This window comes from Diachasma alloeum, unplaced genomic scaffold (genome assembly GCF_001412515.2).
Source record: "Diachasma alloeum isolate Michigan unplaced genomic scaffold, Dall2.0 Dall_scaffold_00210, whole genome shotgun sequence".
NCBI classification, from domain to species: Eukaryota; Metazoa; Arthropoda; class Insecta; order Hymenoptera; family Braconidae; genus Diachasma; species Diachasma alloeum.
Genome location: NW_021680375.1, coordinates 1,966,587 through 1,979,692, shown reverse-complemented (window position 1 = coordinate 1,979,692; position 13,106 = coordinate 1,966,587). Strand labels below are relative to the sequence as shown.

The 13,106-nt window shown below is 35.4% G+C and overlaps 1 protein-coding gene across 2 annotated transcripts in view; it reads left to right on the top strand.

Annotated features, from left to right (window-relative positions):
* LOC107036658 (cerebellar degeneration-related protein 2) overlaps window positions 1-13,106 on the top strand; it is a 110,922-nt gene that overhangs the window by 15,589 nt on the left and 82,227 nt on the right. The window contains exon 1 of one of the 2 annotated variants that reach the window (XM_015254765.1): window positions 5,261-5,878. The exons of the other annotated variant lie outside the window; for it this stretch is intronic. Within the exon in view, the coding sequence (XP_015110251.1) occupies window positions 5,809-5,878 (70 nt within the window). The 5' untranslated portion in view covers window positions 5,261-5,808. Of the gene's footprint in view, window positions 1-5,260; window positions 5,879-13,106 lie in introns of those variants that run through there. 2 annotated transcript variants of the gene reach the window in all.

Genomic DNA, 13,106 nt, shown 5'->3' with positions numbered 1-13,106 from the left:
TTATCCGGTATATATATTTTGATTGGGCTAGATAGTGAGGCCATCAAGGCGTGTATTTTGAAAAAAAAACAATGAAATTTTTTTTAGATATTAAAGAAAAATGAAATTTAAAGAAGTTGCTATATGTCATGTGCTACTGGACCGATCGCGCTGAAACAGCGCGCTAAAGTTGATTTTAATAATAGCTACAATGAGCCAACATTTCAAATTTTTATTTCGAATTTATTTGTTATTTCTTATTTTTCTATTTCTTTTTTTTATTCTTTTCGTTTATTTTTTTATTTCGAAGTTTTTTAAAGTTATGCAAAATTGTTGTTTCTAAAATATTGAAAATTTTGACTTCTAATTCATTGAAGTTTTTATGACTAATTTCAAATATTTTTTTGCAATTGGAAGAAAAATATCTACATTAAAAAAACGCCTATGAGGAATTGTAGTTTCTTTTCCTTAAACTAGCATTTTTTCTCTGTGCAAATAAAATTTAGCACCTGAACAGTCCAGAGATATTTATCAACACAAATCGTGAAATATCTCTTCCCACACTCAGAAAAAAAAAATTTATAAAGAGACTTTACACTTGTTCAAAAGTACAAGAGCAACATTTTAATGATTACTTCATACAATTTTTTTCTCGAAATTAGTAAAATTTTCCTAGTTTTTAGAAAAATGCATATGCAAAATTATTGTTCCTAATTTCAGACATTTTTGTTGTAATTAGAAGAAAAAAATCTACATTTAACACAGCATATTAGAAACTATATTTTCTTTTCCGGAAACTAGTATTTTTTCTATGTACAAATAAAATTTAGCACCTGAACATTCTTCAGAGATATTTATCAACACAAATCGTGAAATATCTCCTTCCGATTTCCTATTATCCTCGATAAAAAATCCACGAACAAGGAAAACGCACCAAAAACCCCCCATAAATCCTTTCTAGCCTTCATCCTGCGGTGAAAGTCGCAATTTCCAATTTCTTCGATTCTGAAAATGTCCATTAAAACATCCACATAAGGTTTATCAAACCAATAAACCATCCAACTATCAATCAAAACTATACAAACGAAAAAGATCCTCGCAATTAGAATGAAAGTCGTTCATCTCATCGCTAAAGGGCAGTTAACGATCTCTGGAAAAAAAAGAAGATAAAAAATTGACTGACACCATTCACACAATGAAACCTTTCCCATTTTCATATCTCCATTTTTGCTATTTATCACGACCGAACGAATGGAAACAATCGTTACGTTGTAAACTAGAATGTTACTTGAATGACGGGAGAGAACTCTTGATCCTGGGCGTAGCCACATCCTTATCTCCTTATCGACCACTCGAGAATAACAAATGGGATCGTAAGACCAACTCCCATTGCTCTGATTATCAATAATTAGTCTTCAACGATTGGAAAGAACTAGCAGAGAAAAAGAAATGATTTCCCTCATTTCATTAAGACTCGAAGTTTATTGACGTCAGTTAACCAATAAATAATGCACAATTTTTCATGGAAAAAATTTATTTGTAGCATGAATAATCGACAATTAGAAAGCCAATTGCCCAAGGGTTTCATCCAGTCTTTCACTTATCGTATGAACGAAGCGAAATCATATTGATTTGCATAGACAAGTGAATCAGTCAACAGTGAAAAAATTGAAATTGAACAATAGAAATTGCATTGTGAATGTGCGCATCATTATGAATCCTATGAAAAGTATAATTTCCGTAACTTTAGATGTTACTTGCATTTTTCAAAATATGGACTGTTACGTAGTTTCTGGTTAAGGTTTCTTTTTTTTGAGATAGTATACTGTGTTAGTAGTGCGTAAAGTTCCACTTTTCCGCACGCACGTGCAACACATTCTAGTTTTTGTGACACCTGCCGAGTTCACTGTTCGGAACGGTAGTGGGGGTAATGTGGTTGTTTTTGTGCACGTGTGCGTAAAGTTGAATAGTGTGCGTAAAGTGAATTCTTGTGCGTAAAGCATATTTTACGCACGCCCGTGATCTTTACGAACGCCGTGTGGAAAACATCCGCTTTACGTACATTAAACCGTTTCGAAAAATGCACTTTTGAGGCAGGCATCACAAAATAGTCTATTGTGTTCGTAGTGCGTAAAGTTCCATTTTTTCGCACGCACGTGCAGTACATCCTATTTTTTGTGATACCTGTCGAGTTCACTGCTCGGAACGGTAGTGGGGGTAATGTGATTGTTTCGTGCACATGTGCGTAAAGTTTAAGGGCGTGCGTAAAATAAATTCTCGCGCGTAAAACATATTTTACGCACACCGTGCGGAAAACAACCGCTTCACGCGCACTAAACCGTTTCGAAAAGTGCACTTTTGAGGCAGGTATCGCAAAAATATGCTTTCCCCAATTTCTGAAATTTCCGTTTATCGGATTAACTATGGAAATTACGGTTGTTCAGACTCATTATCGGAACGTCTGTGAATGAAAAATCTCTCATTGTGGTCATTAACTTCGAATTGAGAAACGAGATAAAAACAAATGCGATATCAAATTCAGTCATCACCTATTATCTTCGTTAGAGGAGAAAATGTGATGATAGGAAATGATGGATATGATGCCTATAAACCAGTAAAATAGAGTTGTGTCTCTGTACAGTATTTGTGTACCTTTCCAATTTATGATGGTGTGTTTCGCACGACCCGAAACTATAAAACAAGACCTCGGTGATTGCTCAGAACGCCAGAAGGGAGGCTTTGCCCTGATCTATGCACCGTTAGAAACTTAAATCGTTTATTTTCCTAGTCTCGTATCTTCGGGCGTATGTTTGACCTGCGGGTAGTACCTAATCATCCTGTAATTAAACTGTTCCAGTTGCATCAACAAGAACAAGAGAGAGTATTAGTAATATTCAAAATTCCAATGAGGATGAGTTGAATGTTCATTCGAATTCATCAATTTTCGTGGTACATTTTATCTTCTTTCTTATCTATTCCATTGATTTTTAGTCGTCATTTGAATACTGTAGCTGCAAGCTGAAATTATTTGAGTCATCTTGATCGTTCAATCATCTCGGCAACAGAGCATGCTAGGAGAAATCATCAAAAGGAGTACAAACATGCGTCGAGACAATTTTTTTCAACACTGCTGATGCCATAGATTGTTAATTGGATAATAGGGTAAAACTCTTTGATGAATTTTTAAAGAGTTTTAAGCGCCGCGGGGCCCTTTTTGTAATTTTTGGAAAAACATTACTTTAGGGCATTGAAGTAGCCCTACCCTTCGGCCGGGCTACGCTGTACTTTTGGATATTTTCAGTTTTTAAATTTTTCAACTAAATTGCATGGAAAAAATTTGTAAAAATTCATACTCAGTCAGTATTATCTAAATTAAATTTCGCAAAATATTAATATTTTTTTCAAACATTTCCCTCTTATAAATAAATAATAAAACTTGTTTACAAAACGGTGGATTATTTCTTATGAGGTGTCAAAAAAATTCTTGATTTTTTCACATCTAATGAAAAAAAATTCAGATTTTAATCTTTGATTACAATGGAAATGTTGATTTTCACATAAGACTGGGTTAAATCCTGATTTTTAAACATTTCTTCTTTGAAAAACATTAAACGATAATTAAATTGAGAAAAAAATTAGAATTCCGAATCTAATCGAGTTTTCTGCAATTTTTTTGCAGTTTTCAATAATTTTTGAATTTACCGTAAGGGTAGAGCTACTTTAAGGACATCCAATTATGGGTTTCAAGTTGGCAACTTATTTTCAAACAAGATTTCAGTTTTTGATGTCAAATCTTGCCATCCCGATACTTTTTCAGATTTTAGATTGTTGAGTCCATTTTTTTAGGAATTTTTCATCACGCTGTGACGAATAGTGAACTTTTCGGCACGCTCCGCGTGCCTAAAAGTCCAATTTCCGCCACATTGTGATGAAAAATATTGTTCGTAACTCGTGAAAAAATGTTTTTTAGCTCGTGGGATTATATCACTCGCCTTCGGCTCGTGATATAAACCTCCCACTCGCCAAAAAACACTTTTTTGCACTCGTTACGAAAAATACTATCTTCAATGAAAATTCTGAACAATATTTTATTTAATTTCACACTTGACTCTCGTCGGTCTAACTTCTGATGATCATACGGCAACACTGCACATATGTTCCATATAACCGCCTAAATTCAGTCTGATTAGGAATACAAATTTTCATGAATTTTTTACTCACAAAGGTTTTGTATGAAGAGAAAAATCTAAAAATGGTGGGCACTCCTCATTGTGTGGTCACTTAAGGGTTAAATTGATTTCAATACTACGCTGCTGATAATTATTACTACCAAAAAGTTCATGAAATTTCGATTTTTTTCTAACAGTAAAGACAAAAATTTCACAAATTTCCCCAATTCCTCTTCATCAATTATCAACAGCGATCGGTCGATAATCATTACATTTGTGATATTTTGTAATATTATTAGAATTTGCACCTTTTTATTACTGTTTTTTTTTATCTTAATTGAAATGTGAAAATAATAAAATAATTCATAATTTAAATTTTCTATTAACTATTGAGTAAATAATTCTAAATTTCATAAAAGGATTTTTCGAGTAGACACGTAATGGTCAAACTTCTGACACGATTACTGGTTGATAGATTATTTCAGAATTTGATTATTCTATTGATGATTAACTTGGTAATTGAAAATTGTTGGGTAATATTATCAGTCAACATAAGCTAAATTTAACTTATTTTAAAATTGATGATTTTTCCCATTCTTGATTATCAATAGTCTAAAAATCTTCAAAACGACCGAAAATTCCACTTCAAAAATCCAATGTGAATATTAAATTCCTCGGAGATGCTCCATCGTGTCACAATAAAACCCCTATAAAAAACATCAGAACTGCTGTCTCTCACAGTTTTTCAACTCACTCCCCTCTGTCTAATCAGAAAAAGCCGCCAAAACCCCCTTCACTCCGCAAATAATCCGTCATTCCTTTCGCTCCATTCAATCAACTCTCCACTTCAACCAGCACCGGCTCAAAAACTTCGCTGTACAGTGGCGCTCCCTCACCCAGTTGTCCTCCAAATCCCCTCAACAATGCGCAAGGTCGTTCAGTAATGAAAAGTTCAGATAAAAAATCGCGACTTTAGCCATCTGCTGTACTTGATATCCACGCATGTGCTATACCCCTAGTGCTACCGCGCAGTCGCGTCTGCAAGCCTTATCGATTACTCGATAAAAAGAGCCCCTCCACTTGTTCTGTCTGTTGTCATGCGTCAAGCGAACTACCGGGACAGTTTGCGGTGTTGTTTCCACTCATCCGCATCGCTTTACCCATTCATAAAATCCATTTTTCTGTCCTGTGTATTCCAGTGTGACTCGTGTCAGCGATTGAAAAAAATAGTGAAGCAGTTATTAAAGTAAAAAAAAAAATTATAACAATTGATTGAAGTTCTTACGGATTGTGGGGCCGCCTGGCCATTGAGTTGTATGAGAGACAGAGAATAATAAAAAACCAAGTCAGAGTGAAAGTCGATTTCGTGTTACCGTGGAGGTATTATACGTCAAGGAATCGGCCTTCCACCTGTGTATTCACTCGTTGAACCGTGACAACCGGGGCAAAGGTGGAAGTGTACTAGAGAGGATTCACCGGGGGATAAAAGATCTTTTTTGCAATTGATCTTGCGGGGAGATAATGGAGATTATGTTGGGGTGATTTGGTGGAGGGGGAGGTTCTAACGGCCAGGCGGCCTTCACTTGCCTTCCGGTGTGAAGGGGTTTTTCTTTTTATATTACTCGGTGGATGATTTGAGTCACATTGGAGCAGAGGAATCATGAGCTTGCTGTCGTCATCGATCATACGGAGGCTGGGCGAGGAGGAGGCTGATCACAATATGCTGCAGGGTAGGTTTATGGATTTTTCGGTTGTGGAACAGGCATCAGGATCAATCATTGTATTATTCAAAAATAATACAATTATTGAATTATTTTATTTGTTTTTATTGTATTGCGGGAAGTTGCACCTTAAAATGATTATAGTTCACTTATCTTCGCTGACATTTGAAAAATAATGGAATAATTCAGTGGCGAAACGGTAAAATGGTTCAAGTCATTTTAGGCCTTGGCTGAGTTTTCGAGGAATATCTCTTTTTGTTTTTGTTATATTTAATTGCTCGAAACTCTGCAAGTTTGTATATAGCTGAAAATTACAGAAAGAAAGAAATAAATAATAATTTTACATATATTTATATATAAACAAATGATAAACTTAATATAGTTATCCGTATACGTATATGTGTATAATACATTTTCATTATCATTTTTAATGTTCATACTTTTAAATTACTGTCATTGAGAAACTTTGTGATTATTTCTGTACATTTGGGATTTAGGTTCTTTAGGATAGCTCGACTAGAGTAGGGAGGAAAGAATTGGTTCCTTTGCGAGGAGGAATATCTTAGAATCTACGGTAGATAACTAAATTTTCGTAATGACCTTTTTTGTAGGACGGATTAAGGACTGCAAAAGAGGTTATGACAACAATTTTGCTATCTCCTTTAGATTTCGAGATATTCGTTGAAAACTGCCCAATAGCCAAAATCGAGTTGAACCGTTTTACCACTTCGCTACTGAATTGATAGTCTAAATTTTCAACTGACTATAAATATCTATAAATAATTGATAATATCGTCGCATTAAAATCACAGGGGCGTAAGTGCCAGAAAACCCATTTTAAAAGTGAAAGGGGCGTATGTTCCGAATTCCTGTTTTTTCTGTTTTTCATGGAATTTCTGACCAAAAATCGGAAAAAAAAATCTAGGAAAAAGGCGTAATTGCTATATTTCAACGGGAAAGGGGCGTATCTCCACACTTACGCCTGTTTCATTTCATTCAAAAAATGACACTTACGCCCTTTTTACATTATGTGTTGTGCACTTCGGATGACACATTTCATGTTGAAATAAAACGAAAAGGGCGTAAGTCCCACATACGCCTCTCTCTCATTATATCTTAGGTCTACTCGCGATAATGAGTTTTATATTGTTATATCAACATAAAACGCTTTAACTATTTTCTTCTTCCTTTATGGTCTCATTTTCTTCCGAAGTGTTCAAAGCAGTCACGACTCGAAATTTCATACAGATAATTTCCTGAAATTCGCAGTCATAATTTAAAAAAATGAAATAAATTAATGAATGAAATCGAATAAATTTAGAAGAAAATTTTAGAAAATTTTAGTTTAGTTACTGATATTTCTCATGAAATTGTTTCATTCAAGCAAAAAATCAAAGGGAAATAATTTGAACATTCATGGAGAGGGAGGGAGGGGAGGTTAATGTAGAATCAAATATTATTTATTATTAGGGCTGTAGTGCATGTGATTCCGTTTATACTTGATGAATCAATAGGAACGAACAGTAACAAATGAAGGGACATATATATTGGAGTTACGCCCCTCTGTGATTATTGCTTCAAAAACAAAGGGACGTATGTGCCTGAGTTACGCCCCTTTGGAATTATTCATTCTCAATATGAGCTAGAAAAGAAACAAAAAGTATAAAAAGAAAGAGGCGTATGTGCTGGAGATACGCCCCTTCAGTACTTGCTAGTCGGACTTACGTCCATTTGGCACTTCAGAAATTTGTCCACAAAAAACCTTTCATAAGTTGAGAAAACTCCATTTCGAAGGAAAAAAAAACATACGCCCCTTTGGTATTAAGAGAAAAAAAATCTCAGAGAAATGGCACTTACGCCTCTTTGATTTTAATGCGACGATATGATATTGTCAATTGACTATTGAGCAAATAATTCTAAATTTGTTAGAAGTATTTTTTCGATTCGCCAAATAATCATCAATTTTCCGAACTCAATTATTGATTGATAGAATAATTTGGGTTTTGAATATTTAATTGATGATGAATTCAATAATTTAAAAATTGTTAGGTAATAATTTTTTTCTTCTCGTATACTCTCTCGGGTCTTTATGATTTGTTCCCTTCCCACCCCCCAACCCCCTGTACCGCATTCGCCGAAGGACAAGGGAAAACTTCATTTTTGAGGGAAAAACCTGGCCAGGTACAGTCGTCTCTTGCGAGATTCCCGCTCGACAATGAAACCGAGAGATTTAGTGTCACAAATTTTGGCCCCCCCCAGCCGGGAATCGAACCCGGGTCTCCCGCATGCCAATCCCACACTTTTTTTTAAACAATTGTTTTTATTGAGTGTTTGTAACAGTATATACAATATTTACAAAAGAAAAAAAACAACGTTTTAAAAAAGTCTATGTACAGATTTTTCCAAAAGGAAGTTAGTGATACGTATGGCCAATTGTTGGGCACTCGCGGATCTACATTGTATCATATTTGTGTGTATGTCACCATATTGTAATTACAATAATGAATGCTACTAATCTTGAAGTACAGTATTGGGAATGATAGTGGTAAAATTAAAAAAAAAAGGAAGATTATTTTTGACAGAAAAAAATCCACTTGAAATATCATGAAGGCCTTGGCCGGTAGCTTATGCGAACAATAAAATTAGTTTTACAAAGTAAATATATTATTATTATTTTTTTGTTGATCCTTGATCATACAATATCTTCCCAAGGGATAACTGAATCATTTATGGTGGACGTAAATGTTGTTTATTTATCTTCATAATTGAAAATTGTATTTAGTTCTTGAATAACAGTATTGTCTTCTTTCAGCCACCAGAATTTGGTAGTTAATCTTGAGAAGTCTTCGATATCTTTCTTTGATAGTGCAGTCGAATATATGAGATCATTTGTGTCTGGTATATTCATTGGAATTTTTTTATTGTTTTTGTGTCGTTGGATATCCGCTGCTTTATACAGAACTTCATTGCTCACTCTGTGGCGATAATCTGTATGTGTTGAGCGATATAATTTAAGAATTGTTCTAAGGCATTGTCTTTCGAATATTCTGATTCTTTCCATATGGTGCCAATCCCACACTCTAACCACACAGCCACCGCCATCGTTTGTTAGGTAATATTAACCAATTGATGATTGTAGCGATGCTTGTTGAGGAAGATTTAGAGGGGTGCATGGAAAATTTCTGGAGATTGGGGAGAGGGTGAGGTGGGTATTGCAGTGGCAGCAGTGATGTGATTTCAATTCTGAAAATGATTGCAATAGTGACTGGAGTTTTATCCCATTTTCTTCTCCCGAATATTTATACACTGACTAGGCGGCTACGCCCCCTGCTCGCTATTTCCCACATGACCCTCATCATCCTTATTCTGACCCTTGTAACCATATCACCCTTATTCTAACCCTTGTAACCCTTAATCTGAGCCGTGGCCCTTATTCTGACCCTCATGACCCGTATGATGACCTTCATGATCCTTAATCTGACCCCTGTAACCCTTAATCTGACCCTCGTGACCCTTATGGTCCCTATACTGAGCCTTACGACCTTTATTCTGACCCTTAATCTGATCCTCATAACCCTAAATGACCCTCGTGATCCTTATTCTGATCTTTATGACCCTTAAACTGACCCCTGTAACCCTTAATCTGCCTCTCGTGGCCTTTACCTGACCCTCGTGACCTTTAATCTGACCCATATGACCCTTTTAACCCTCAATCTGACCCTTAATCTGAACCTCATAACCCTTAATCTGACCCTCGTAACCCTTATTTTTACCTTTATGATCCTCAATCTGAACCCTGTAACCCTTAATCTGACTCGTGATCCTTATCTGACGCTCGTGATTTCGTGACCTTTATGACCCTTATTTTACCCTTTGAGACCCTTAATTGTGGAGTCTTAATTTCGAGTATCAGTTTTTCATCATCAGAAGTCGATTTGAATTTTTATAATGTAGAGAGATAGAATGATTTATTCATAGTGACCTATGCCGCTTTCCGTCCCGTCATTTGGGGAGAAAAATCGAATTTACCGTGCAGATATGACGAAAAAATTGTTCTTTACTGTTATTCAGTTTTATATATATGCAATTAATATAGGTATTCATGGGAATGTTATTACAGGAAGTAATTATAAATTTTAGTTATTGTATTCATTATTGACTGCACCTTCGAGTGTCAAGAGGTCGGTAAGAGCTTTCTTGTAGTAAATTTCGTCAGCTACATAAGAGATTGTCTTGGTATTTCGTTCTGAGGTCACGTTTCTGAGATAATTGCATGAACGATGAAGATGTCACACCTGACATTCTCGGTTTTTTAAAGAGTTTATTAAAATGGTAATACTGGGGACCAGAGAAAACGAGAATATTGTTTTCATTATTCATGTGGATCACAGAGAGAAAAGTTTCTAGTTTTAGTAAAAATTCTTTGAAACTCAGAAATCTGTCTGTCTTATTCTCTATTTTGAGAGAATTTTCTAATTCTGAGTATTTTTGAGATATACATATATTATTATATTACATAATTGTAGTTCTACATTTTGGTTTGGAAATTCAAACCTTTTAGGTCCTGAAAATTAACAAATCCTTCACGTTGTTGAATCAAATGCAACCGAGTTTTCAAATTAAGAACATTGTCATTCTTGAATTTGAAGAGTTTTCCTGTTTGAAAATTGATCTATTCATATTTAAGTCGTTTCTTATTCAAAGTTATCATATGAGATCTTGACTCCATCTTGTGTACTCCGCCAAGACATGTACTATAGATTCTATATTACAGTATAGGATTCTATCGGGACAAGGATCTGATCGGGATAAATAATATTTCGGAATAAAAATTATTTGGAATTGATTCATCATGAAGAATAAGTGCAAAGAAAGCCAAACGACGAAATTTCAATACACCCATGAACTTTTCGCCATTTCATTATGTTTTTTCAAAGGATGCAGAGGAGTGTCGGAACCTTTAATATTTTCCCCCACTCCATAGCCCCAAAATTTACTGTGGAAGTTCCTGAATGTACAGTAGAGGCTTCGGATAAGATACCTTAGGGACAGTAGGAGAGTGGAATTCCGGGAACCCCTATGCCCCCACTACGCGCGCCCATAGAGAGGAGAAAAATAGGGATCAGCGGGTTTCAAATAAGATACCTCGCTCGTTGCGTCCGAATTCAATGAAATTTTCATTTTTACTGAATGAATATCGATAACTAATCAATTTATGTGTTTAATGTTTTGAATTTGTATCGCCCGCGTTTCCTTTTCTCTCTAAACATAACCCCGAGTGATAGAATGGCAGTAGATGTTGGGAGATTGTTGGTGGACTCGAGAATAATCACAGACGAAAAATTACGAATTTTTGATGGGAAAAGGGAAAAAAATCGATGTATATTTCCATTACTTGAAAAAAGTGGTGTGACCCCCCCCTTAAGATCATTAGACCCTCATGATCACTTCGTTCGTCCGTCCCGTTTGACCCTCAATACCGTTTGATCCTTATAACTACTCTCTTCCCATTGAAAAATGACCGGGGCCATGGGTATCTTATAAGAAGCCCACGGAACATAAACATTCAGGAGGCGATAAAAGTGCCGAGAGTGGGAGTAGGTCTCGAGCGCTCGTAGCCCGAGGTATCTTATAGAGAGAAGAGGTATCTTATACGAAGCCTCTACTGTATTTTTCTCTTGAACTTCCTAACCAGTTCCTTATTGCCAGTGCAATGCCTTCTAGTCGCATGAGTCCCTCAAAATCAGTAACTTGGTCAGTAATTTTGTCTGGAAACAAACCTCTCGTCTTTGTGATCTTCAAAAATATTGTAACAGTCAATATCATGTCCTCACAGCAAACACTCAGTGACATTCCTTTCTCAATTCTTTCGCAAATGTTTATTCTCATTTCTCCTGACTCTTTACTCTTTTTGTAAACAGTGGATTTATTTTTGGCAAACTCAACGCACAACCCACTTACTACTTGCCCTACTCACCCAGCCGTCCACGTTATGATTACATAAACAGTGCAACGTGTGAGGCTACTGAATACTGATTAACGTCGTTTGACGCGGTCCCAAGCTTCAAAATCCTCTTACGCAATGGAACAAAAAAAGAATTGATTCTGTTCGACAAGAAGATTCATCTCCGTAGTTTCAATCTCCACTACAAGTGCGTTCTTATTTCCCGAGATGTCTTTCATTCTCGACCGAGAGTCTTCCGGTGAAACGGTGCGACTGTCTCGGAGTATTTACGCGTGTCCGAGAGGCTGTATGGACAATCAATAACGCAGTCACGTACCTGTTCACCAGAGGAAAAGGATTCTTTATAAACACGGAAAATATTTCACTTCTTCAGAGGTCACTTTCTTTATTTTCAAACAATTTTAAAATAATCATCTTCAATTTTATGATTTTATATCTTTTTCCATAGCAAATTGAAGCTCGGAACGTTGAAAAAATGATTTTCATTTTCATCACCTGACACTACTTTCAGGAATGTTGTTGATAACCGGTGTCTACTTCCTGACAGATTTTATGCATTTGCAGGAATATTAAATTCAACTCCTTCCGGAGATCTTGTGGGAGTAGTTGCCACGTGATTATTATTGTGGATCCACATTATCTTGGAAAATCATTTATTATTGATCAATATTGTAATTTTTTTTTAAACAATTTCAATATCTTTTGTAGTGGAAAACAAGTGGGAAATTACTTTCGTCACAATAGAGTCAATATATATTTGTTACCAAATTAGCAATTTGTTTCTGAATGGAATTTCTATGTTGATGTATTTTTGATTGAATTCAATGATTCATTGAACTCAACTCAAAACAAAAAATTGGAAAAAAATCTCATCGTTCGGGAAATAATTGATGAATGTTTCCAATTTTTTTAAATTCCTTCTGAGTTGAAAAATATCCACATCCAAGTGAGTGAACTCTAACCCATATTTTTTTTCAATTCTCTTCTTTACGAGTACTTTGTGGAACCCAATTAACATGTACTTATTAGTATAAATCAATATCATTTTGTGAAATTATTATACATTCGAGAAGTATTCGGGTGTTTTTGCCTCCGAATGGAAGCCTTGTATTTGGCCGATTTTTGATTTTCGAATTTTTATTGCAAATGGTCTAGAATGTTACGAAACGTGAAGAAATGATGTTGTTAGAGTCATGTCTGTGTGTATGTGACAACTTGGTTTTTTGGTGATTAATTTTTAGAAAATTCAACATAAATACGGTGAAATTTGAA